This window comes from Elephas maximus, chromosome 11 (genome assembly GCF_024166365.1).
Source record: "Elephas maximus indicus isolate mEleMax1 chromosome 11, mEleMax1 primary haplotype, whole genome shotgun sequence".
Classification (NCBI taxonomy): domain Eukaryota; kingdom Metazoa; phylum Chordata; class Mammalia; order Proboscidea; family Elephantidae; genus Elephas; species Elephas maximus.
Genome location: NC_064829.1, coordinates 90,864,013 through 90,887,136, shown reverse-complemented (window position 1 = coordinate 90,887,136; position 23,124 = coordinate 90,864,013). Strand labels below are relative to the sequence as shown.

The 23,124-nt window shown below is 48.2% G+C and overlaps 1 protein-coding gene and 1 pseudogene across 5 annotated transcripts; one reads left to right on the top strand and one right to left on the bottom strand.

Moving 5' to 3' along the window:
• Positions 1-1,904: 1,904 nt before the first annotated feature.
• On the top strand, positions 1,905-22,909 carry ZNF444 (zinc finger protein 444). 5 transcript variants are annotated; one of them, XM_049899886.1, is made up of 4 exons: positions 1,905-2,131; positions 8,909-9,268; positions 15,703-15,811; positions 21,746-22,909. In XM_049899886.1, exons 2-4 carry the CDS (start codon positions 8,936-8,938, stop codon positions 22,306-22,308), a joined length of 1,005 nt encoding a protein of 334 aa, XP_049755843.1. In that variant the 5' UTR covers positions 1,905-2,131; positions 8,909-8,935; the 3' UTR covers positions 22,309-22,909. The 5 variants fall into 5 exon arrangements, with proteins under 5 accessions (XP_049755843.1, XP_049755839.1, XP_049755842.1 ...); XM_049899882.1 differs by lacking the exon at positions 1,905-2,131 and adding an exon at positions 2,190-2,298; XM_049899885.1 differs by lacking the exon at positions 1,905-2,131 and adding an exon at positions 2,524-2,551.
• Positions 7,864-8,393, bottom strand: LOC126085010 (ubiquitin-conjugating enzyme E2 D3-like; annotated as a pseudogene).
• Positions 22,910-23,124: the final 215 nt, after the last annotated feature.

The following is a 23,124-nucleotide window of genomic DNA, read 5'->3' as shown; positions in this document are numbered from 1 at the left end:
CCATTTCAGGGAATCATTTCTTTATTGCATTACTCGCTGATGTTTACGGTGCATTTACTGTAAACTAGGACCTATCCCTAAGGTCCCTAGGTGGTACAAATGGTTTGTGTTCGACTAACCTAAAGGTTGATGAGTCAAGCCCACCCAGCAGTGCTGTGGAAGGAAGTCCTGGTGATCTGCTTCCATTAAGATTACAGACATGATAACCCTATGGAGCTCAGTTCTGTTAACACATGGTGTCACCATGAGTCACAGTAGACTCAACGGCAATGGATTCCCTTAGATCTTCATTTGGGCCTCCACATAATCTGTACATCCCCACTATAGGACATCAATTGGCCTGTGCTCAGCTCATGGCTAATCCACAAACCACCACCAGATTATCCCATAATCCACCCTTCCTCTATATCAGGTACCCAAAGATATCGGGCAGAGTTCCTGGGTGATGCGACAAGTTAACTAACACACTCAGCTGCTAACCAAAAGGTTGGATGTTTGAGTCCCCCCAGAGGTGTGTCAGAAGAAAGTCCTGGCAATCTCCTTCTGAAAATCACCGAAAACCCTATGGAGCACAGTTCTACGCTGACACACGACACTGACAGCAATGGGATTTTTTTTTTTTTTTTTTTAACTGTATACTAGGCCCTATCCCGGAGTTCTTGGGTGACACAGTTATACACTGGACTACTAGCAGAAAATTTGGAGGCTCCAGCCTACCCAGAGGCAACTCAAAAGAACGACCTAGAGATTATTTCCGAAAGGTTACAATCTTGAAAACTCTATGGAGCAGTTCCACTCTGCACACATGGGGTTGCCATGAGTCAGAACTGAGTCAGCTGCAACTAACAACAGGCCCTACCCTGAATGCAGGAGAAACGCTGGTGGTGTGCGGATATTGCACAAATCATCAAGGTGATATGTACATAACTAGTTATTAACGTGTGCGACTCAGTGCAGAATGACAATGCAGGACCCATATTCATAAAGTATTAAGAATTTCAAGATGGCCACAGTAAACCATTAAACCAAGTGTGGGTTCCTTTTGAGCATAGGGACTCTGTGGCAGGTAGTCAAAACAAACAAACCCGTTGCCTTTGAATCAATTCCGACTCATAGCGACACCTTACGACAGAGTAGGGCTGCCCCATTGAGTTTCCAAAGACCGGCTGCTGAATTCAAACTGCCGACCCTTTGGTCCGCTGCCAAGCTCTTAACCACTAAGCCACTAGGGCTCCTTGGGAGGTAGTACTCCCCCAATTCACAGAAGGTGAGGCCAGACAGGGCGGTGGCTGGTGCAAGTCCACATAGGCGGGGCCAAACTGGGGCACCCAGGTGTCCCCTGCGCCACTGCTCACTTCTGACAGTGCAGCCGCTTCCCATCCAGATCCCCTGGCACCAGCCTCCTCCCTTATTTTGTCCTGCCCCTATGCCGGAGCGAGAAGAGAAATACAAGCCGTTGTCAAGGGGACGAAACTCGCAGCTCCGGATTGGCGAACTCTGGCCCGCTCCCCTCCTCGCCAGGCCGTTCCTCGAGTTCCGAGCCTCCGTTTCCTAAACGCCCGGCACTGCCCACCCTTCTCCGGTCTCCACGACAACCCCCACCAAGTCTCCTCCTCCTCGTGGCCAACGCCTCGCCCTTCGACAGTTTGCTCATGCCCGAGATCCATCGCGGGCCAATGGGAAACCGTCATCCCCGCGATGCTTCCTGGGAAATGTAGTCCGCAGTCTGGCGACCACAAACAAGGCCGAGCGGCGCGAAACCGATTGCACCGGCGACGGCCAATGGGAAGCCGCCCTTGCCGCAATGCTTCCTGGGAAATGTAGTAACCCAAAGTCTACCACCCGGCAGTGAGGCCCAGTGGCGCTGAGAGCCGTTTGCGCTAGCTAGGACCAATAGGCTGGTGGCAGCGCTTTCTTCTTGGGAAGTGTGGTTTTTGTATTTGGCGGAACCATTTGGGGGCGGGCGCATATCGGAGACCGTCCGCACCCCGATGCTTCCAGAGAAACGGAGTCCCTCGTCTGGCAACAGGTTATGACCCCGAGCATCGGTGGGAGACCACGCCCTTTGTACCGGCGCAGACCAATGGGAAGCCGTCCGGGCCGCGATGCTTCCTGGGAAATATAGTTCTAGGTGAAGCATTGGGCTGACTGATGGGCAGACCTCGGTCGCTGTGTGGGTTGGGGGCGGGGCACGGAGGAGTTTGGCGCAAGGCCTGCCGGGGCATGGAGTCCCACGGAACGTGGTGCGCATGTGCAAGGAGGCGAGGGGCCTCGGGGGGCCTCGCCTCGGAGTTTGAGGTGAGCGAGAGGGAAAAGGAGGGAGGGGTTGGAGGGGGTTGGGTGAGGGAGAGGCGAGTGAAGGGGCTGTGAGACGGGGCTTGTGTGCAGGAAGAGGGAGGGATAGGGGAATTGGGAGGAGGGAGTAGGAGATGACTGGGGTGAGGGGGGGATGGGGACAGGAGAGTGAATGGGAGGTGGAGGAAGCGGAGGGTGGGAAGGTCAGGAAGTAGGCGGGGGCCTGTGGATCCCGGGGGTAGAGGATGCGGGAGAGGTAGGAGCAGGAAGTGGGCATAGGAAGTGGGAGGGGATAGGGGAGCTGGGGAGGTCGTTCGAACGCTGGGGGAGGGGGCTTCAGCAGGGGGCGGGGTACGAGATTAAAGCTGGGTGGTGGGAAACTGGACTGGACAAGGAACCTGAGGGAACCTGGATAAGACCCCTTCGGAAAGGTTTGCGAGGAGGAGTTAAGGGGACGGATATTACCATAGGTAAGGAGCCCTGGTGGCCCAGTGATGAAAACGCTGGGCTGCAACTGAAAGGCCAGCGGCTCAACCCACCAGCCGCTCTGAGGGAGAAAGACCTGCCAATCTGCTTCGATAAAGATTTCAGCTTCGGAAATCTTATGGGGCAGTTTTGCTCTGACCTATAAAGTCGGTATGAGTTGGACTCGACGCGACGGCAACGGGTTTATTGTCCTAAGTGTGCAGGTTGTTAGCATTGTGTGCTATTTTATACAAGTGCATTTGCACTTCATAGAGTTGTGAGATTCTTGAGGATAAGAATCATGACCTTGCTTTGCTTGTTTCTTCCTTGTTTACGTTAAGAGTACGTATTCAGGTTGTAAGGAGTTCTGGTGGCGCAGCGGTTAAGCACTGGACTGCTAATCTAGAGGTCTGCAGTTTGAACCCACCAGCCGTTCTGCGGGGGGAAAGGTGGTAGTCTGCTTCGGTTAAGATGACAGCCTTGGAAACCCTGTGGCGCAGTTCTTCTGTGTCCTACAGGGTCTTTGAGTCGGAATCCACTGTACAGCAATGGGTTTTACTCTCCTCCAGCAGCTAACGCTGGCGCTTAGAGAAAGTAACAATAGTAGGAAAAGCTAACACTAGTTGAGTACTTAGTGCCAAGAGCCGTTCTCAGCGTTTTTGTTTTCCATGTATCTTTTGGAAACCCTGTTGTTACAGTGGTTAAGAGCGATGGCAGCTAACCAAAAGGTTGGCGGTTCAAATCCACCAGGCCCTCCTTGGACGCCATATGGGGCAGTTCTACTCTGTTCTATAGGGTTACTATAACTCGTAATTGACTAAACGGCAATGGGTGTTTTTTTGTTTGTTTGTTTAAATCTTTTAATTCTCAGTGCCACTTTTGGTTTGGTTGTTGTTGTTTTTGGTTGCTGTGGAGTTGATTTCGACTCACGGTGATCCCAGTGTGTACAGAGTAGAACTGTGCTCCGTACGGTTTTAAATGGCTGTGACCTTTCAGAAGCACATCACCTGGCCTTTCTTCCAAGGTGCCTTTGGGTAGGTTTGAACCCACCAGCATTTTGGCAGGTGGTTTAGTGCTTAACTGTGCCACATTTTAAAGCCAAGGAAATGGAGACACCATGTGTAAAAGGTGCAGTTGTACCTTGTCCAGGAACACCTAGCTGGGAAGTGGCAGAGCTGGTATTTGTTCCAGAGCCCTTGTGCTCTGAGTAAATATTTGTTAAGTGAACTCGGGCAGTTTTACCCCACCCCCTGCACCAAGGGAACATGTGTGGATACATATTTGGTTGTCACACTGGGGAGGTACAACTCCCGTCTGGTGGGCAGAGGCTGGGGCTGCTGCTGAACATAGGACATTGCACAGGACACAATACAGAATTGTCCAGCCCCTTTTTTTTAAGTGTGTGTGCTGAGGTTGAGAAATCCGGGGGTAGACAAACAAGTCTTCATTGAGCACTTTCCTGTGCCAGACCGTTAAGGAGTTCATGGCAGTAACCCCTGGCAGGCAGCAACTATTACTATTCCTGGGGAGCCCTCGTGGCTCAGCGGTTAAGTACTTGGCTGCTAATCCACCAGCCGCTCAGCAGGGTGAAGATGTGGCAGTCTGCTTCTGTAAAGATTACAGCTTTGAAAATCCATGGGGTAGTTCCGCTCTGTCCTGTGGGGTCACTGTGAGTCAGAATCCACTCTACAGCCAACGGGTATTTAAAAAAAAGTTATTATTGAGTCAACTCTAACTTATGGTACCTCCATGTGTGTCAGAGTAGAACTGTGCTCCGTAGGGTTTTAAATGGCTGATTCTTTTGGAAGTAGGTTTGCGGCACCTCTGGGTAGACTTGAACCACCAAACCCTTCAGTTAGCAGCTGAGCACTTAACCGTTCATGCTACCCAAGAATGGAGAAATGAAGCTCAGAGGGGGGCAAGTCATATGTCCAAGGTCACGCAGCTGATAAGTGGCAGAGCTGAAAGTCATAGTCATGCAGCCGGTCATGCAGAGCTGAAAGCCGTAGTCATGTTGTTAGGTGCCTTCGAGTGGATTTTGACTCATAGTTACCCCATGCGACAGAGTAGAACTGCCTCGTAGGGTTTCCTAGGCTGTAATCTTTATAGGAGCAGACTGCCACGTTTTTCTCCCACGGAGCAGCTGGTGGGTTGAACCGTCAGCCTTTTGGTTAGCAGCTGAACTTCTAACTGTTGCACCACCAGGGCCCCTTCCAGCATGTGTAGGTGCAGTGGTGTCACTAGAGTTAGTGTCACTTCCCTCCCTCCGCGGACATCCTCTAGTTCCAGACTGTACAGAATCATTAGTAATATTTTTTTGTACTAATGTTACTCTTAAGTCGTAATTCCTGTGTATCACTCCATCTTTTCCTTTGATTACTATTTCATTCTCAAAAAAGTTAATTGAAATAGGTTCACAAATACTAATTACCACAATACCATAGCTAAAACACCAGCAAATTGAAGAAGAATCAGTGACTATAAAGACACCGGTAGCAACAAAAACAGCAGCTAGTGCTTGTATCGTGTGCAGACAAAACCATGTGATTTGAAGCGTCACTGTGATTGGGTAACAATGACAGCTCTGACCAGCGTGCATTACACGGTTCAGAAGTAAATTAGCAGAGTTTTAGCCTTGTAGGTGTATTCATACATGTAAGGTGGGCTTACAAAAAGTGTTTTTGTTGTTATGACCAACCGTTGTTAGATGCTATTGAATCAGTTCCGGCTCGTAGCGATCCTATAGGACAGAGTGGAGCTGCCCCCCAGGGTTTTTAAGGAGCGGCTGGTGGATTTGAACTGCTGACCATTTGGTTAGCAGCTGGGCTTTTAACCACTAAGCCTCTGGGGCTCCTATAACTAACTACAGGGATATTTTTATAAAAAATGATAATTTTCTGCTGAAACAGTACACAGAAATTTTATAGGCAGTCATTTTGGTGTTACCTCCTCTGACAGTGTCACCTGGTGCACCCCTGCGCTCCTGCACCCCCTTAGTGATGCCACTGTGTAGGTGCTGGATAAATAGTTCTACGGTGGAACCAACATGGGCTCTGGTGGCAGTTTTGGGTTGGAATCCTGACTGTCAATCTCTGAATGTCTCTTTCTCCCTCTGCACAGTGGAACTCAGCTCCCCAACTCACAGGGTGGTTGGGGAAGTTGGGCAGGGGAAGACAGTATAAGAGATACTGTCCAAGTTATCTAGTGCTGTTATCACAGAAACACAGGTGGGTTCTAGCACAGAAATACAATACAGTTTAGGAGGCTACCCAGAAAGACCCAGTGCCGTCGAGTCAATTCTGACTCATAGCGAAGAACAGAGAAGTCCAAATTCAGGGTGCTGGCTCTAGGGGAGGCGCTCTCTGTAGACTCTGGAGGGAGGTCCTTGTCTCTTGAGCTTCTGTTTCTCAGTGACCTGCACGTGGCTTGACATCTATCTTCCCCCATCTCTGCTTGCTGGTTGCTTGTGTTTAATCTCCTTTTTCATATCTCAAAAGAGATTGATTTACGACATACCTTACACTAATACTGCCTCATTAATATAACCCATTCCCAATGGGATTATAACTATAGGTGTAGGGTCAGGATTTGCAACACATATTTTGGGGGATACAGTTCAGTCTATAACAGATGCAGATCAGTGTCCATCTCTTGAGGCCTCCAAGTGCCTGGCTCTGGGCTGGACATTGCTACTCGGACACAGATGGCTAGAACACGGGGACAGCTGCTTTAATGGAGGTAGCACAGGCCACTGTAGCTGCCCCAAGGAAGCCTGAGCACTCAGTGGATTGTAGAGGTTGGTCTGGACAGTGGAGTGACCTTATTTATCACCAGTATGTTCAGGTCCCTGGATGGCGCAGTTGGTTTCCACTCGACTGCTAATGGAAAGGTTGGTTCAAACCCACCCATCAGTACTGCCGAAGAAAGGCCTGGCGGTCTGCTCCCTAAATGATTACCTGTTGCTGTCAAGTCAATTTTGACTCATAGTGAACCTATAGGGCAGAGTAAAACTGCCCCATAGTGTTTACAAGGTTGTAATCTTTATGGAAGACAACATCTTTCTCCTTTGGAGTGCTTGGTGGGTTTGAACAGCTGACCTTTCAGTTAGTAGCCGGGCACTTAACTGTTGTGCCACTAGGGTTCCTTTTCTTTTTATTATTTATGTAACTTTATTGAAGAAAGATAAAGTCATTACTAGCAGAGCTATTAGTTGGCCATTCATCCATTGACAACTCGTATCATTTATTCAGTGCTATATTAAACAGTGTATTGGAAAATAGATTAATAGTTCCAAGTCTCCTAACAATTCAAATGAAAATTACAAAGTGTTTGAGACCCTATTTTGGAATACAAAGGGTGTTTGACTTCCAATTTCCATTCTCTGTAGCACAGGATAGTGGTTAAGTGCTACAGCTGCTAACCAAAAAGTTGTCAGTTCGAATGCACCAGATGCTCCTTGGCAACTCTGTTGGACAGTTCTACTCTGTCCTGTAGGGTTGCCATGAGTTAGAATCGACTCAACAGCAATGGGTTTGTTTTTTTTTTTTTTTTTGGTAGCACAAGAATAGGTTATTCCTTTATTGACGTGCATAAAATATATCACATCACCTGTTCTGCTGATGCTATAAATTCAATATCCGTTCTCCAGCCACACTAGGTATGACCATAAAGTATATCATATAACCTCAAATCTCTAACAGTGGAAGGCTTCAACAAGAAGGGATGCTGCCAGAGTAATGCTACTTCCTTTGATGTGACAACTGAGCATCCATCTCCTGCCCCCTCAGACGATTTCTTCAGCATGTGAGAACAGCGAGGAGTGGTTTTAGTCTCATAACCAGGTTAGAGTAAAGACGTTGGCCGCATAATACACACGCTCTGTTTTTAAGAAAAAAACTCTCAATCTTGGGCAACTGTTCTCTTGTAACTACTTTACGGTTTCTAAAAGCACTTATCGTCCTAAGCTGGAAGAACTTAAGTCTTCTGAGAAAAAAAAAAAAAAAAATTTTTTTTATTTTTTTTTTTATGAGCATGTGGATAAATGGAGGGAGTTAAGCAAAAATAAAAATGGAACAGATGAGGTCTGATAGGGGAGCAGCCAGATAAGAAAATCAAAAAAAGGAACAGTAATTTAAAGTTTATTCCAGCTACAATGCAGGTTATTCTGACTTTAAGGTAGCATCACAGGGCATACTTCTGAGTCCATTCTTGAGATATTCAGTTGTACTTACCTTTGTTTTATAGATCTGTGCAGTCTCTGGCACTAGGGGGCCATCTGGGTTCGGCTCACATAGCAGTAAACAATTGGACAAAAAAACTTTAGAAATAGTTAAAGCAGGAGACCACTGTGATCTTAGAATATCAAGACATACTGCCATTACTGTTAATATTTGGATGATAAGTTCTTATAAATGCAACCTTAGGTGGTTTGAAGGGGTAGTCTGTAGAAAAATGAATTGTCAAAAAGAATATACCGTCTTGATACGGGCTGTCGTTAGGTCCCATAATGGTGACTTGCCAATGAAACACAAGAAAAAGAAAAACTTACCATCCCCAAATGGACCTCCAGAACGTTGTGCTGGAGCGTCACGGGCCACATTGCTAAGTTCCTTATTAATCCATTTCAGCACCATAGTCTGTGGTTTTCGTCCAGCCCCGTGCTATCGTGCTGTGCAGTCAAAGGTCCGTCAGGCCAAAACTCTTGATTATCTGGAGGGCTTCTTTCCTTAAAGGCTAACAGCCAGGAAAGCCTTAGGGGGCCAAATCTCTGTACCCCACTGGGGCCAAGAGTCAATGGCCACGTGTTTGGTGTTTGTTATTGTCATTGCCATGCCCCTGGGTGGTTCAAATAGTTAATCACTCCCTGCTAACTGAGAAGTTGGAGGTTTGAGTCCATTCAGAGATGTCTCAGAAGAAAGTCCTGGCAACCTGCTTCAAAAAATCAGCCACTGAAAATCCCATGGAGCACAGTCCTACTCCGACACATAGGGAGCCGCCATGAATGAGAACTGACTCGACCGCACAGGTTTTTAGTCTGGCTTCAGACCCTGTCCCCTTAACTGCCACCACCTGTCTCTACAGCGAGCGCAGTGGTGGTTCCTAGAATGACGGTGCTTGGCTCTCACCATGCTGAACTTTTTCCCTACAGGTGCCACTGACTGACACACCAGCCCCCATGGAGATCCCATCCCCCCAACAGGTCCTGGCGCCCCAGCATGTGAAGCAGGAGGACCCAGCCACCACTGAGGGCCTGGCCCTGGACTCCCCATGGCGCCGCTTCCGCCACTTCCACCTGGGTGATGCACCTGGTCCCCGGGAGGCACTGGGCCTGCTTCGTGCCTTGTGCCGTGACTGGTTGCGCCCGGAGGTACACACCAAGGAGCAGATGCTGGAGCTGCTGGTGCTGGAGCAATTCCTGAGCGCCCTGCCCATTGCGGTCCAGGCCTGGGTGCGCAGCCAGCGGCCCCGGAGCGGAGAGGAGGCCGTGGCCCTGCTAGAGGAGCTGTGGGTGAGCATGGCAAGCGGCCCTTGGTGCACCTGCACCTACTCCACCACCACCCCTGTGGGGTCAGACATAGTCTCCCCTTCTCTCCTTCTCAAAGCAGGGAGAATGCAGTCCACGTGCAAACAAGTAAATTGGTTGTCTTCAGTTGCTATCAAGCTGATTTTGACTCACAGTGCCCCCACATGTGCAGAGTAGAACTGTGCTCTCTAGGGTTTTCGGTGGCCTCTTTTTCAGAAGTAGATTGTCAGGCCCTTCTTCTGAGGCGTCTCTGGGTGGACTCAAACTGCCAAACTTCTGGTTAACCAGACGAGTGTATTAACCGTTCACACCACCCAGGGACTCCTAAAACCAAAACCAAACCAGGTGCCATGGAATCAACTCCAACTCATGGCAACCCCGTTTGTGCAGAGTAGAACTGTTCCCTGTAGGGTTTCCAAGACTGTGACCTTCTGGAAGCAGATCACCAGGCCTGTCTTCAGGGGCAACTCTGCATGGGCTTGAATCACCAACCTTTTGGCTAGTCGTCAAGTGCTTAACTATTTGTGCCACCCATCTGCACCCAAACAAGTAAATAGGATAAGGGTTTGCAAAGTACGATGAGGGAGTCCCTGGGTGGTGCAAACGGTTAACCGCCTGACTGCATAGTGAAAGGTTAGAGGTTTAAGTCCACCCTGAAGCATCGCAGAAGAAAGGCCTGGCAATTTACTTTCAAAAAACCCACCACTGAAAACCCTTTGGAGCACTGTTCTTCTCTGTACACATGGGGTTGCCATGAGCCAGAACTGACTACGCAGCAATGGGTTTGATTTTGGATATTGCCATTATTGAGTCCCTGGGTGGTGCAGACAGTTAAATGCTCACCTGCTAACCAAAAGGTTGGAGGTTTGAGTCCACCTAGAGGCACCTCAGAAGAAAGCCCTGGCAGTCTACTTCCAAAAGATCATAGCCACTGAAAACCTTATGGAGCACAGTTCTACTCGGCACCCATGGGGTCGCCGTAAGTCAGAATGGACTCGACGGTTTGTTATTTGGGGGTTTTTAGTAGGTGTATAGTGGATCTCATTGTGGTCTTCATTTGGATTTCCCTAGTGATGTGAACCATCTTTCCATGTGCTTATTTGCCATCTGTATGTCCTCTTTGGGCAAGTGTCTGTCTAAGTCTTTGCCCATTTTCTAATTGGGTTGTTTTCTTACTGTTGAGTTTTGAGAGTCATTTAGTCTGTATACAAATCCTTTGTTGTATATCAGGTTTCAGTATTTCATTTAAAAAGTGCCCCAAGTGATTTGTATGCATAGTGGGGTTGGGGATCACTGATGTAATATAATCCTGCCTTCTTCCAGAAGGTTCCATAGCATACGCAGTGGATGAAAGTATGGACTTTGGACATACTTGCCTGGAGTCACAGCCCAGCTCAGCAGAATCCTGGCGATGTGGTCTTGGGCAAATTACTTACCTCTGTGTGCGTCAGGGTCTTCATCTGACGACAGGGTCTATGGTAATAGTACCTTCTTTGTGGTAAGGTTGAATGAGTCATGGATGTAATGTGCTCAGGACAGGGCCCGACACCTAGGTGCCATGTAGGTCTTGTTGGGTGCTGTCGAGTCATTATGACTCATAGTGACCCCACGTGACAGAATAGAACTGCCCCATAGGGTTTCCTAGGCTGTAACCTTTATGGGAGCAGATTGCCAGGTCTTTTTCCCATGGAGCTGCTGGGTGGATTCAAACTACCAACCTTTTGGTTGGCAGCCACGCACTTAGCCATTGCACCACCACGACTCCTTAAGTGCCATATAGATGTTAGCTACTATTATTACTCTGAGCTCATCATATGTACTTTTTTTGTTTTTTTTTTAAACGTCCTTTTGGGAAATGACTATAAAAATAGATGGTGGTTATTGCTTTTTAAAGTATATAATCTAGCAAATAAGATGAAATTCTTTCTGTGTGGGAGAATGGCAGGACAGGTTATTGGTTTCCTGGGTGGTGTAGGCGCACAAGCCTTCAGCTATTAAAGGAGAGGTTGGAGGTTTGAGTTCACTCAGAGATAGCTTGGAAAAAAGGCCTGGCGATCTGCTTCTGAAAGGTCACAGCCATAAAAACACTGTGGGGCACAGTTCCCTCACAAAAGGCACTGGGCCCCAGCAGTTCTATGTGTAAGTTCTGCCAGACCACCAAGGAACTGAACATTCCCATCTTTTATAAACTGTCCCAGAGCACAGAGAAAATGGGAAACCCCCCAACTCATTTTACAAGCCTGCCATCCCCTTCCAAGAGAAGAACAGCTCAAGAAAAGAAAGCTGTACAGTCTTGTGGGTGGCTTAACTCTCGGTTTATCGTGAGGTTGCAGGTAAGACATCACCTAGGGCTGCATTTGTCTGAAGGCTCTACTGGAGCTGGAAGGTCCACTCAAAAGATGCCACACTCTCATGGCTCATTGGAAGCTTCAATTCCTTGCCACATGGATATCTCCATAGGATGGCGTCTTAGTTATCTATTGTTCCTATAACAGAAACAGCACAACAGAAATTAATTTTCTCACAGTTTAGGAGGCTAGAGGTCCTAATTCTATTATTTATTTCTGTGGTTACTGGTCTCTTGAGCAAATTTATGTTTCCTAAGAAAACTGTCAAGGAGCCCTGGAGGTACAGTGGTTAAGCACTCGGCTGTTAACTGGGAGGTTGATGGTTTGAACCCACCCAGTGGATCTGCAGACAAAGACCTGGCAATCTGCTCCTGTAAAGATTTAAAAAAAAAAAAAAAAAAAAACTTGTTACTGTCAAAGTTGATTAGGACTCATAGAGACCCTATAGGACAGAGTAGAACTGCCTAACAGTTGCCAAGGAGTACCTGGTGGATTCCAATTTCTGACCTTTTGGTTAGCAGCTATAGCACTTAACCACGACGCCACCAGGGTTTCCTTGTAATTATTATAGCCTAGAAAAACCAGTGGGGCAGTTCTACTGTCATACGGGGTCATTATGAGTTGGAATGGACTCGACAGCACCCAACAACAACAGAAAACTGTGTATTTCGTCTACATTTCCAAATGTTACGTTGTGCATGGTTTTCTCAGCAGTTGTTAAATCTCCTCGATCCCTAGGGCTGTGCCAGTTTTCATCGTTGATGTTTATTTGTGCCGTCTTGTTTTGTTCCTAGTCACTTGCTAAAGGTTTACACTATCTTGTCATTCTCTTGAAAGGGTGTGTTTTGGGTTTGTTGATCAATGCACTGTTGCTTTTTCATTCATTTCTGCTCTTACACTTAAGAGTTGTTGTTGGGTGCCATTGAGTCCATTCTGATTCATCGCGACCCCACGGGACAGAGTAGGGCTACCCCATATGGTTTTTTTGGCTGTAGTCTTTATGGGAGCAGATCGCCAGGTATTTCTCCTGGGAAGCTGCTGGGAGGATTCGAACCACCAACCCCTCAGTTAGCAGCTGAGCACTTAACGGTTGCATGACCATGGCTCAACACTTAACAGTTTCTTGTTGAGTGCCATTGAGTCGGTTTTAACTTGTGGTGACCCCACTGACAGAGTAGAACTGTGTTGTAATCCCTGTGGGAGAAGATTGCCAGGTCTTTCTCTCCTGGAGCTGCTGGGTGGGTTCAAGCCACCAGCATTTCGGTTAGCAGTCAAGCGTGTATCTGTTTTGTCACCAGGGCTCCTAAAATAACAGTTTGTTGTTGTGTGCCATTGAGTTAGTCTGTTTGACTGGTAGCAACCCTACAGGATGGAGTAGAATTGTCCCATAGGGTATCCTAGGCTGTAATCTTTGTGGGAGAAAAGATCGCTAGGTCTTTTCTCTAGTGGAACCGCTGAGTGGGCTCAAACCACCCATCTTTCGCTTACCAGCTGAATATTTGACCGTTGTGCCACCAGGGCTCCTAGCCTTTGCTTTTCCCTGCACTTCACCCTGCCTGTGAAGTTCCAGGATTTCCTCTGGGATTCTGATCTCTGAGATACAGCCCGGCTTGGGCATTTCCTGTTACGCTAACCAAGTGATGGCTGGGCCCGCCTGTCCCCAGGACTTTGCTCGTCTACCAACCCATCAGCTTTTCTTGGGGTTCCCTAAGCTGGCATGTGCCCTGCCCCCATGCTCTCAAATGATCCCCTCTGGCTATTGTGCCTCTGAGTCTGGATGCTGAGTATGTGTAGCCCATTCATTTGATCTCTCTAGGCCTTCTTCCTTTACCTGCAGAACAGATCAGATTCCCCCTAAATAGAGGTGAAGAAGGAGGTGGTGCCCTGCCCTCCCTGTATCAAGCCTTATATTTCAAGGCAGGACAAGAAGAGGCCTGGGGAGGGTTGTACATCTGTTCCATAGCTATAATTTATTGAGCACTTATTATGTAACCATAAAACCCTGTTGCCATCGAGTTGATTCTGACTCATAGCTACAGCTACCCTATGGGACAGAGTAGAACTACCCCATTGAGTTTCCTGCAGAGCACCTGGTGGGTTTGAACTGCCAGCCTTTCTGTTAGCAGCCAAGTACTTCACCACTGTGCCACCAGGGCTCCTTTACCGTGTACCAGGCACTATTATTCTAAGCACCCAGGACCCGTCCGTAAACCAGAAGATAAGGCCCTTGCCCTCATGGAGTCTACACTGTAGTTACCAGTATCAGTCATCACAGTGAATTCCTAGCCCTACACATACCATAAAAAAGTGAGAAACAATTTCTTGACTTTTGGTTCAGAGGTGGCCTAGGTGCAACTTTCTTCAGTCGTTCAGTATGTGGGTTCTTCCGACATCTGCCACCACTGCCATGTCGCCCAAGTTCATCCCTGATGAGATCAAAGTTGTGAATCTGAGGTGCATAGTGGTTTGGGGTATGGGACTGGGCAACAACAACAAAAACCCAAGCCAGTTGGCCTTGAGTCAGTTCCGACTCAGGGCAATCCCATGTATGTCAGAGTAGAACTGGCGCTTCATAGGATTTTCAATGGCTGTAATGTTATGGATGTAGATCGCCAGGCCTTTCTTCTACTGTGCTGCTGAGTGAATTTAAACTGCCAGCCTTTTGGTTGTTGTCATGTTAGTTGCTGTCAAGTGATTCTAACTCATAACGACCTCGTGTGTCAGAGTAGAACTGTGCATCATAGGGTTTTCAGAGGGTCTTACCTAGTGGAAGCAGATTGCCAGGCCTTTCTTCTGAGGTTCCTCTGGGTGAGTTCGACTGCCAACCTTTTGGTTAGTAGTTGAGTTCTTAACCACTTGTGCCACCAAGGGACCTTTCAGGGCTGGGTCCAAAAAAACCCAAACCCATTGCCATCAAGTTGATTTTGACTCATAGCAACCCTATAGGACAGGGTAGAACTGCCACATGAAATTTCCAAGGCTATAAACTTTTAAAAAAATTTTTATTATGCTTTAAGTGAAAGTTTATAAATCAAGTCAGTCTCTCATACAAAAATTTATATACACCTTGCTATATATTCCTAATTGCTCTCCCCCTAATAAGACAGCCCGCTCCTTCCCTCCACTCTCTCTTTTCGTGTCCATTCTGCCAGCTTCTGACCCTCTCTGCCCTGTCATCTCCTCTCCAGATAGGAGATGCCAACATAGTCTCAAGTATCTACTTGATCCAAGAAGCTCGCTCTTCACTGGCATCTTTTCCTATCCCGTTGTCCAGTCCAATCCCTGTCTGAAGAGTTGGCTGGGGAATGGTTCCTGTCTTGGGCTAACAGAAAGTCTGGGGGCCATGACCACTGGGGTCCTTCTAGTCTCAGTCAGACTATTAAGTCTGGTCTTTTTTTACGAGAATTTGGGGTCTGCATCCCACTGCTCTCCTGCACCCTCGGGGGTTCTCTGTTGTGTTCCCTGTCAGGGCAGTCATCAGTTGTAGCCAGGTACCATCTAGATCCTCTGGTGTCACGCTGATGTAGTCTCTGGTTTAAGTGGCCCTTTCTGTCTCTTGGGCTCATAATTACCTTGTGTCTTTGGTGTTCTTCATTCTCCTTTGCTCCAGGTGGGTTGAGACCAATTGATGCATCTTAGATGGCTGCTTGCTAGGGTTTAAGACCCCAGATGCCACTCTCCAAAGTGGGATTCAGAATGTTCCAAGGCTATGAATTTTTATGGAAGCAGACTGCTACATCTTTGTCCTATGGAGCTGCTGTTGGGCTTAAACCACCGACCTTTTCATTAGCAGCTGAGCGCTTAACTACTGCTTTACCAGGGCTCTTTTTTGGGGCTGAGTAGGGCAAGAGAAATCCATCAGGAGACTGCTGTGGTCATGGAGGGAGAGATGGCAGTGGCCTAGACTGGCTGGTGGCCTAGATTGGCTGGTGGCTCTGATGGTGTGAGAAGTGGACAGATTGCAGGGCTACGGAATTGATGATTACTTAAAGGTGGTAGGGGGAGAAAGGGAGAAAAACAGTGGCTGCTGCTGAGGTTTCTCAATCCAGAATGTGGTCTCTCTTGTTCCAGGGACCTACGGCCTCTCCAGATCGGTCATCAGAGACAGGGGTACCTCATGATGTGACGGAAGGCTCCGGACTTTGCGTGGGGAAAGAAGGTGGCAGGATGATTCCTGTAGGTGAGCAGCTGGCACCCTGTCTCACACTGCCCTCACCCTCCCCAGCATCCAGGGCAGCCCTAGGGGGAGGTCACCTCCTGCCTGCCATTCATTTGCTCCATGAACGTCTCGTTGCCCCTGTCACGTACCAGGCCCACCTGGGCACCAGGACTGACACTCCTGCCCTTGAGGTGCTCACGGTATCATGGTCAGATTTAGGACAGCAGCTAAGCCACTGGGCAGTGAATGTGCCATGAGTATCAGCAATTGATATGTGCCAGGTGCCCTTCTACCAGCTTTTTGAGCATAATGTCCCTTTGATATAAATGGCATCGTGTGCGTGTTATAGTTGCTGAAATGGAGGCGCAGACAAGGGAAACAACACGCCCATGATCAAGTGTCGATAGAGCCAAGATCTAAATTGGGCAGCCTGACTCCAGAGCTTCTGTGCTCCAGTACTCAGCTATCATTGGCCTCCTGCAGCCACACAAAGGTCCCATGGCTGCATCTCATTGGCTCTGAATGGGTCATGTGCTACTCCCAACCCAATCACTGTTGGCTGGGGATGCAGCATTCTGATTGGCTGGGCCTGGTACACAGACCCACCCCCGGGAGCTGGCAGTTGGGTTGGCTCCAGTTAACCCACACGAACTAGGGTGAGAAAGGGGAAATGACATTGCCTTCATTAAAAGACAGGGGAACTATTATTAGTTTAAAAAGAAAAGAAAAGGAAATCTTTTTATGACAACTCTCTCTGTTTTTGAAGTATGCTTTAAATGGTAAGATCACAGTAAGTAATTTAGCTGAAGTGTAATAATTGAGTTTCAAGTGTTATTGATATATTTTACTGAAAATAGCAACCTGGGGAGTCCCTGAGTGACAGCGCAAACGGTTAAGCACTTGACTACTAATCAGAAAAAGGTTGGCAATGTGAACCAACCGAGAGGCACCTCGGAAGAAAGCCCTGGCGATCTGCTTCCAAAAGGCCACAATCTTGAAAACCCTATGGAGCAATTCTACTCTGCACACATGGGGTCACCATGAGTTGGAATCGACTAGAGGAGAACTGGCCACTGACCCGGAAAGGTATTTAGAAAAAAAAGATGGGAGCAGATAACGAACAGCAAAAACCAAAGATCCCCTCCAGAGGCAGAACGGTTATTGAAAGATTATTCTGGTAGCTGGTGTGGAACCCAAAGGCCAGGAGACCAGGTGCAGTTTCTCAGGCAGGAGAGGAGGAAGCTGAACGGGCTTCCTAGGTTCCAGGCACATTGCTAGACATCAACAGATGTATTGACTTTTATTTATTTTTAATTTATTTTTTGTTGTTGAGAATATACAGTGCAGAACATACAGCAAATTCAGCGGTTTGTACTTGTGCAATTCAGGGACCTTGATTACATTCTTGGAGTTGCACAACCATTCTTACCTTCCTTCTTCCGAATGGTTCTTCCCCCATTAACATAAACTCACCAGCCCCTACTTTCCCTCTCTAACCTTTTGAGTTGTTGTCAGTTTGATCCCGTATAGATAGATCTTTAAAAGAACACAATGCTCAAGGGAGACATTCTTTATGATTTTATTGTGCTTTAGATGAAAGTTTATAGCTCAAGTTAATTTCTCATACAAAAATTTATACACATACTGTTTTGTGACATTAGCCGCAATCCTCACAATGTGACAGCACACTACCCCTTTCCACCCCACATTCCCTGTATCCATTCAACAAGTTCCTGTCCCTTCCTATCTTCTCATCCTGCCTTCTTGTGTATCTGATTGAACTAAGAAGCATGTTCCTCACATGTATTATTTTTTGTTTTATAGTCCTGTTTATGTCTGAAGAGTGGGCTTCGGGAATGGTTTCTGTACTGGGTTAACAGAGTGTCCAGGGGCCATAGTTCCTCCAGTCTTTGTCAGACTATTAAGTCTGGTCTTTTTACCTAAATTTGAGTTCTGCTGCCCTGCACTTTTCTCCTGCTCTGTCCGGGACACTCTGTTGTTTTCCCTGTCAGGGCAATCATTGGTGGTAGTTGGGGACCATCTAGTTCTTCTGGTCTCAGGCTGGTGGATTTTCTGGTTTATGTGGACCTTTAGTTTCTTGGGCTAATATTTCCCTTGCGTCTTTGGTTTTCTTCATTCTCCTTTGCTCCAGGTGGGGCGGGACCAATTGACGCATCTTAGATGGCTGCTCGCAAGCTTTTAAGATCCCAGATGCCACTCACCAGAGTGAGATGCAGAACATTTTCTAAATAAACTTTGTTATGACAATTAACCTGGATATCCCACGAAACTATGGACCCCAGGCCCCAGCTCAGCTGCTCTGTCCCTCAAGGTATTTGAATGTGTTCAGGAAACTTCTTAGCTTTTGTTTTGGTCCAGTTATGCTGACTTCCCCTGTGTTGTGTGTTCTCCCCTTCGCTGAAGATGATCCTTGTCTACTATCTAGTTAGTGAATTCCCCTCCCCATCCCTTCCCATCCTCGTAACCATCAGAGAATGCCGTCTTCTGTGTTTAAACCTTTTCTTGAGTTCTTATAATAGTGGTAAGGGAGACATTCTTAACAAGTTAAGCTGAAGTATGTGTTTTTTGGTTTAAAGGAGAATTCAGGAGATTTTTTGTTTTAAGGTTTACAGATATCTCAGGGCAGTAGTTTCAGGGATTCATCTAGCCTCACTGGTTCCATATAGTCTGGATTCCGTGAGAATTTAAAATCCTGTTCTGCATTTTATCCCCATTGATCAGGATTCTTCTATAGAACTTTTCTCAAAATGTTCAGTAATGGTACCATCCAGTTACCGGGTACCATCCAGTTCTTTGCTATTTTTATTATGCCTACTGATACAGAAAGGATCACTGGTGGTGCAGTGGATAAGTGCCCAAAAGGTTGGCAGTCTGAACCCACCACTTGCTCCATGGGAAAAAGATGTGGTAGTCTGATTTTGTAAAGATTACAGCCTTGGAAATCCAGTGGGGCTGTCCTATAGGGTTGCTGTGACAGAATCAACTTGATGGCAATGAGTTTGCTTTTTTTCTTTCTTTCTTTCTTGGTTTATTCATACAGAGACTGTGAGACTGGTGGGGCGGCGGGGGACAGGGGTGGCGTACATACTGGGTTTACCCCAAAATTTAGGAGCTTAAAACAATAAACATTACCTCTCACAGTTTCCGTGGATCTCACAGTTTCTGTGGAGCAGCTTAGCTGTATAGATCTGGCTTGGGGTTGTTCATGAGTTTGCAGTCAAGATGTTGGCCAAGACTGTAGTCATCTTAGGGCTAGGCTGGGGCTAGAGGCCTTGCTTCCAAGGTGGCTCACTTCCATGACCAGCAGGCTGTTGGTGGGAGGCCTCAAGGCTGCCTGGGTGTCCTCACAACATGGCTGCTGTTTTCCCCCAGAGGGCATGTTCCAAGAGAGCAAGGTAAAGCTGCAATGCCTTTCTTTTTTTTTTTCAGATTACCCTTTACTGTATTTTCAGTGAAGGTTTACACAGCAGTTTAGGTTCTCATTCAACAGTTTCTACACAAATTATTCAGTGATACTGGTTACATTGTTGACAATGCACGAACATTCTCATTGTTTCCGTTCTGGTTTTTCCATTTCCATTAATCGTTTCTCTGTCCGCTTACATTCTCATCTTTGTTTTAAAGAAATTGTTGACCATTTTGCAGTGCCTTTTGTTGACTGACCGTCACTTCTGCAATACTCTCTTCCTTAGATGTGATTCAGTATCTCCAGTTCATGTTCAAGGAAAGGGTAGTTAAGTTCCACCTGAAAAGAGGAGTACCTAAAAATTGGTAGACGTATTTTAAAGTCACTTCCTTCAGAAGTATGTATGTATATCACAGATACATGCATCTGAATGACCAGACTGGGGCTTTGGAAGCAAGAATGCTGAAAGGAGGGTGACCAGGTAACAGCAGTGGTCCCTGTGATGAGCCCTTGGAAACCCATAAAGGGTTAGTCCACTAAAGGAGCCATGGTAGCACAACTGTTAAGCGCTTGGCTGCTAAATAAAAGGTGGGTGGTTCGAACCTACCTAGCAGCTCCATGGGAGAAAGACCTGGTGCACTGTTCCTGTGAAGTTTATAGCCTAGAAAGCCCTATGGTACAGTTCTTTTCTGTCACATGGTGTTGGCTATGAGTCAGAATCAACTCATTGGCATCTAACAGGCCAGAGCTAAAGGAGTTCTAGACCAAGGATCTGAAATTCAGGTACCTGCAGGGACCAGGCTGGTCAGGGAGAGGGGACTGGATGTGAAGTTGCAGATGGGAGGGTGCAAAGGAGGCAGCCCCCGCTCTCCTGCAGCCTAGGTTGTCAGGGGAGAATGTGAGCCCAGTACATCTACTATTTTTCCTTAAGAAAAGCCACAAATGTGAATTTTTTTTTAATGTGCAATTGCCTCATTTTAAAATATTTTTCACATTTTTAAAAACACTTGTTGCAAGCCAAACAAAGGTGTTGTTTTACATCTCTTGGCCGCCAGAGGGCACACTTTGCTTTCTGGAGGCTCCTGTATCACAGAGGTGGAACCTGAGGCTCAGAGAGTTCAGGCAGCTCACCTGGGGTCACACGGCAAGTCAAGGCCAGGGCCAGGGGAAGGAAGTCCTTCTGCTCCAGTATCTTTCCATCCACTGCAGCATCTCCCCACCTCGGACAGGCCAGTGAAGGTCAGGACGCCTGCTGCTTTGGACCTGAGGGTTAGTAAGGGTGTGTGTGTGAGTGGGAGGCACTTCAAACCCTGGTTGTACTGGGAACCTCCTTTGCAAATAACACCACAAGGCAGAAGCTCTTGAGGTAAAACAAAGGTTGCTTATCTCCCTGGATTTCCATGGGATAGTTTGAAAACCAGCAGGAAAGGGAAGTAGATGGTTCATCTGGCCATTGCACTTACCCACCTATGTCTCTGTCCAGATACCCACTCAGACGCTTGCCTGCTGCTCGTATATCATACCACCAGCCCATCCATCCACCTACCCATGTACCTGCCATTCATCTATTACTCTACTTTCCCATCAATCTATTCATCTGTCCATCCACCTACCCACTCATCCATGTGTCTGCTTACTCAGACAGCTGCCTACCCACTCATACATCACCACCAACCCATCCGTCCGTCCCTCTATTCATAAGCCTGTCACACCTTCCCACTCAGCCTTGTGTCTACTTAGATACCCATTCAAATACGTGCCTGCCCTCTCATTATACCACTCACCCATCCATCCCTCCTTCCATTCAGCCATCATTCTACCCTCCTACTCATCTATTCTTCTGTCCATCCCTCCTATGCACCCACCCATGTTTCTTCCCAGTTATCAACTGAGACTCCTGCCCGCCCACTTGTTCACCATACCACCAACCCTTCATCCACCTGCCATCCATCCATCACTCTGCCTTCATGCTGGTCTGATCATCTACCCATTTACACCCAACCCCCCCATCCATTCATCAGCCTGCCATTCATACATCACTCTACCTTCCTGCTGGTCTAATCATCTACCTGCTTACCCCTTCACCAGCCCACACACCCATTTACCCACCCATCCATTTGTCCATCACTCTGCCCTCCCACCCATCTATTCATCTGTCCATCCCACCTACCCACCCACCCATGTTTCTATCCAGATACCCACTGATCATCTATCCACTTAACCCTGCAACCCACCACCCATCCATCCATTCATACATAAGTCTACACTTCCACCCATCTATTCACCTGTCTGCTCACTTCCCAGCTATACTTACCCATCCATCTATGCATCCATCCACAGTCTCTGCCCATATGGAACCCACAGACCAACCTTCCTACCCCTACATCATGCTGGCTTTAAACATTCCCACCTGTCCCTGACACCATCTGGATTTTCTAAGTGGGTCCAGCTGCAGTCCCAGGCCTGCCGCTGCCCAACCTGAGCCTGCCTAGAGGTCCCCCACCTGACCCTGTGCCTTTGCCCGACAGGAGACACAGCACCAGGGCCTGAGGTGCCGGGGACAGGGGATGCCCAGGCCACCCAGCCATGCAAGCAGGAGCCCGTCAGCTCTCCGTTGGTCCCGCTGGCGCCCAGCTACCTGGCGGCCCCAGGCTCCTCGTCCTGCCCTGAGTGTGGCAAGACGGGCACAAAGCCCACGCATCTGCAGCGCCACCGGCAGAGCCATTCTGCTGAGAAGCCACATGCGTGTCCTGAGTGTGGCAAGGCCTTTCGTCGCAAGGAGCATCTCCGGCGCCACCGTGGCACGCACCCTGGTGGCCCAGGCCCGGCGCTGCGTCCACTGCCTGCACGTGAGCGCCCGCATGCCTGCTGTGAGTGCGGCAAGACCTTCTATTGGCGCGAGCACCTGGTGCGCCACCGCAAGACACACTCGGGCGCACGGCCTTTCGCCTGCTGGCAGTGTGGCAAGGGCTTTGGGCGCCGCGAGCATGTGCTGCGCCACCAGCGGATCCATGGGCGGGCGGTCAACACCTCAACGGGTGCCTCCGGCCCTGACACCGGGGGACCTTTCCCTGCCTGGCCCCTGGGCTAGTGGGCCACCACACCAGTCTCGTTCCAGTGCTGCCCGCGGGCCATTGTCCATGGCTGTAGTTTCCTCCAGGTCTTTCTCTCCCTGTTTTCTCCCCCAGCTTCTCTCCCGTCTGAACCTCTTGATGCTCTGTTCTCTGTTCTTCCCCATAGCTCTCCCATTTCCTCCCTTCCCGATTCCTGCCTCTTTCTCTCCATAGCCCAGCCTCCCTTTCCCTTATTCTCCCCTCTCTCCCTTATGCTGATCCACCCGATGATGTTGGAGCAGATGAAGCCCCGGAGACCCTCAGGGGCCAGGTATGCCAGAGGCCTCGAAGAGGAGCTCAATAAGGAGCCATGGGCTGGGCACCCTTGACCAAAAGGAGGCCAAAGAGAAGGGTTAGCTCTTGTTGCTTGGAGCCCCCTCTCTCCAGGACAGAGTTGGAGATAGAAGAGGGTAGGGGGTGATGACCTGACCAGATGCATGCGGAGCTTGCCTGGGGGGGAACCCTCTGTCTCCCCTTTGCAACCCAACAAGGCACGGGGTGGACACACATGCCTGCTGGGGAAGCGAGTTGGAGATCATTGTCACCAGCATCAGCAGAGTAATAAAGCCACTGACCCAGTTTGTGCCAGAGTCCGGAGTTCTGTCCACACCCGCCGTCCACCAGTCATAGCAGAGGGCCTGGAGGGTGGGGAGGTGCTCAGTAAGGCGAGTTTCCTGGTCTGCAACTGGGACCTTTGCAGTGTGAGGGAGGCCTTTTACTTCTCCCATTAAAAAAAAAAAAAAATTTGGCTTTTAGTTGTGAAAATATACATCAGAAAACACCAAAACTCAATT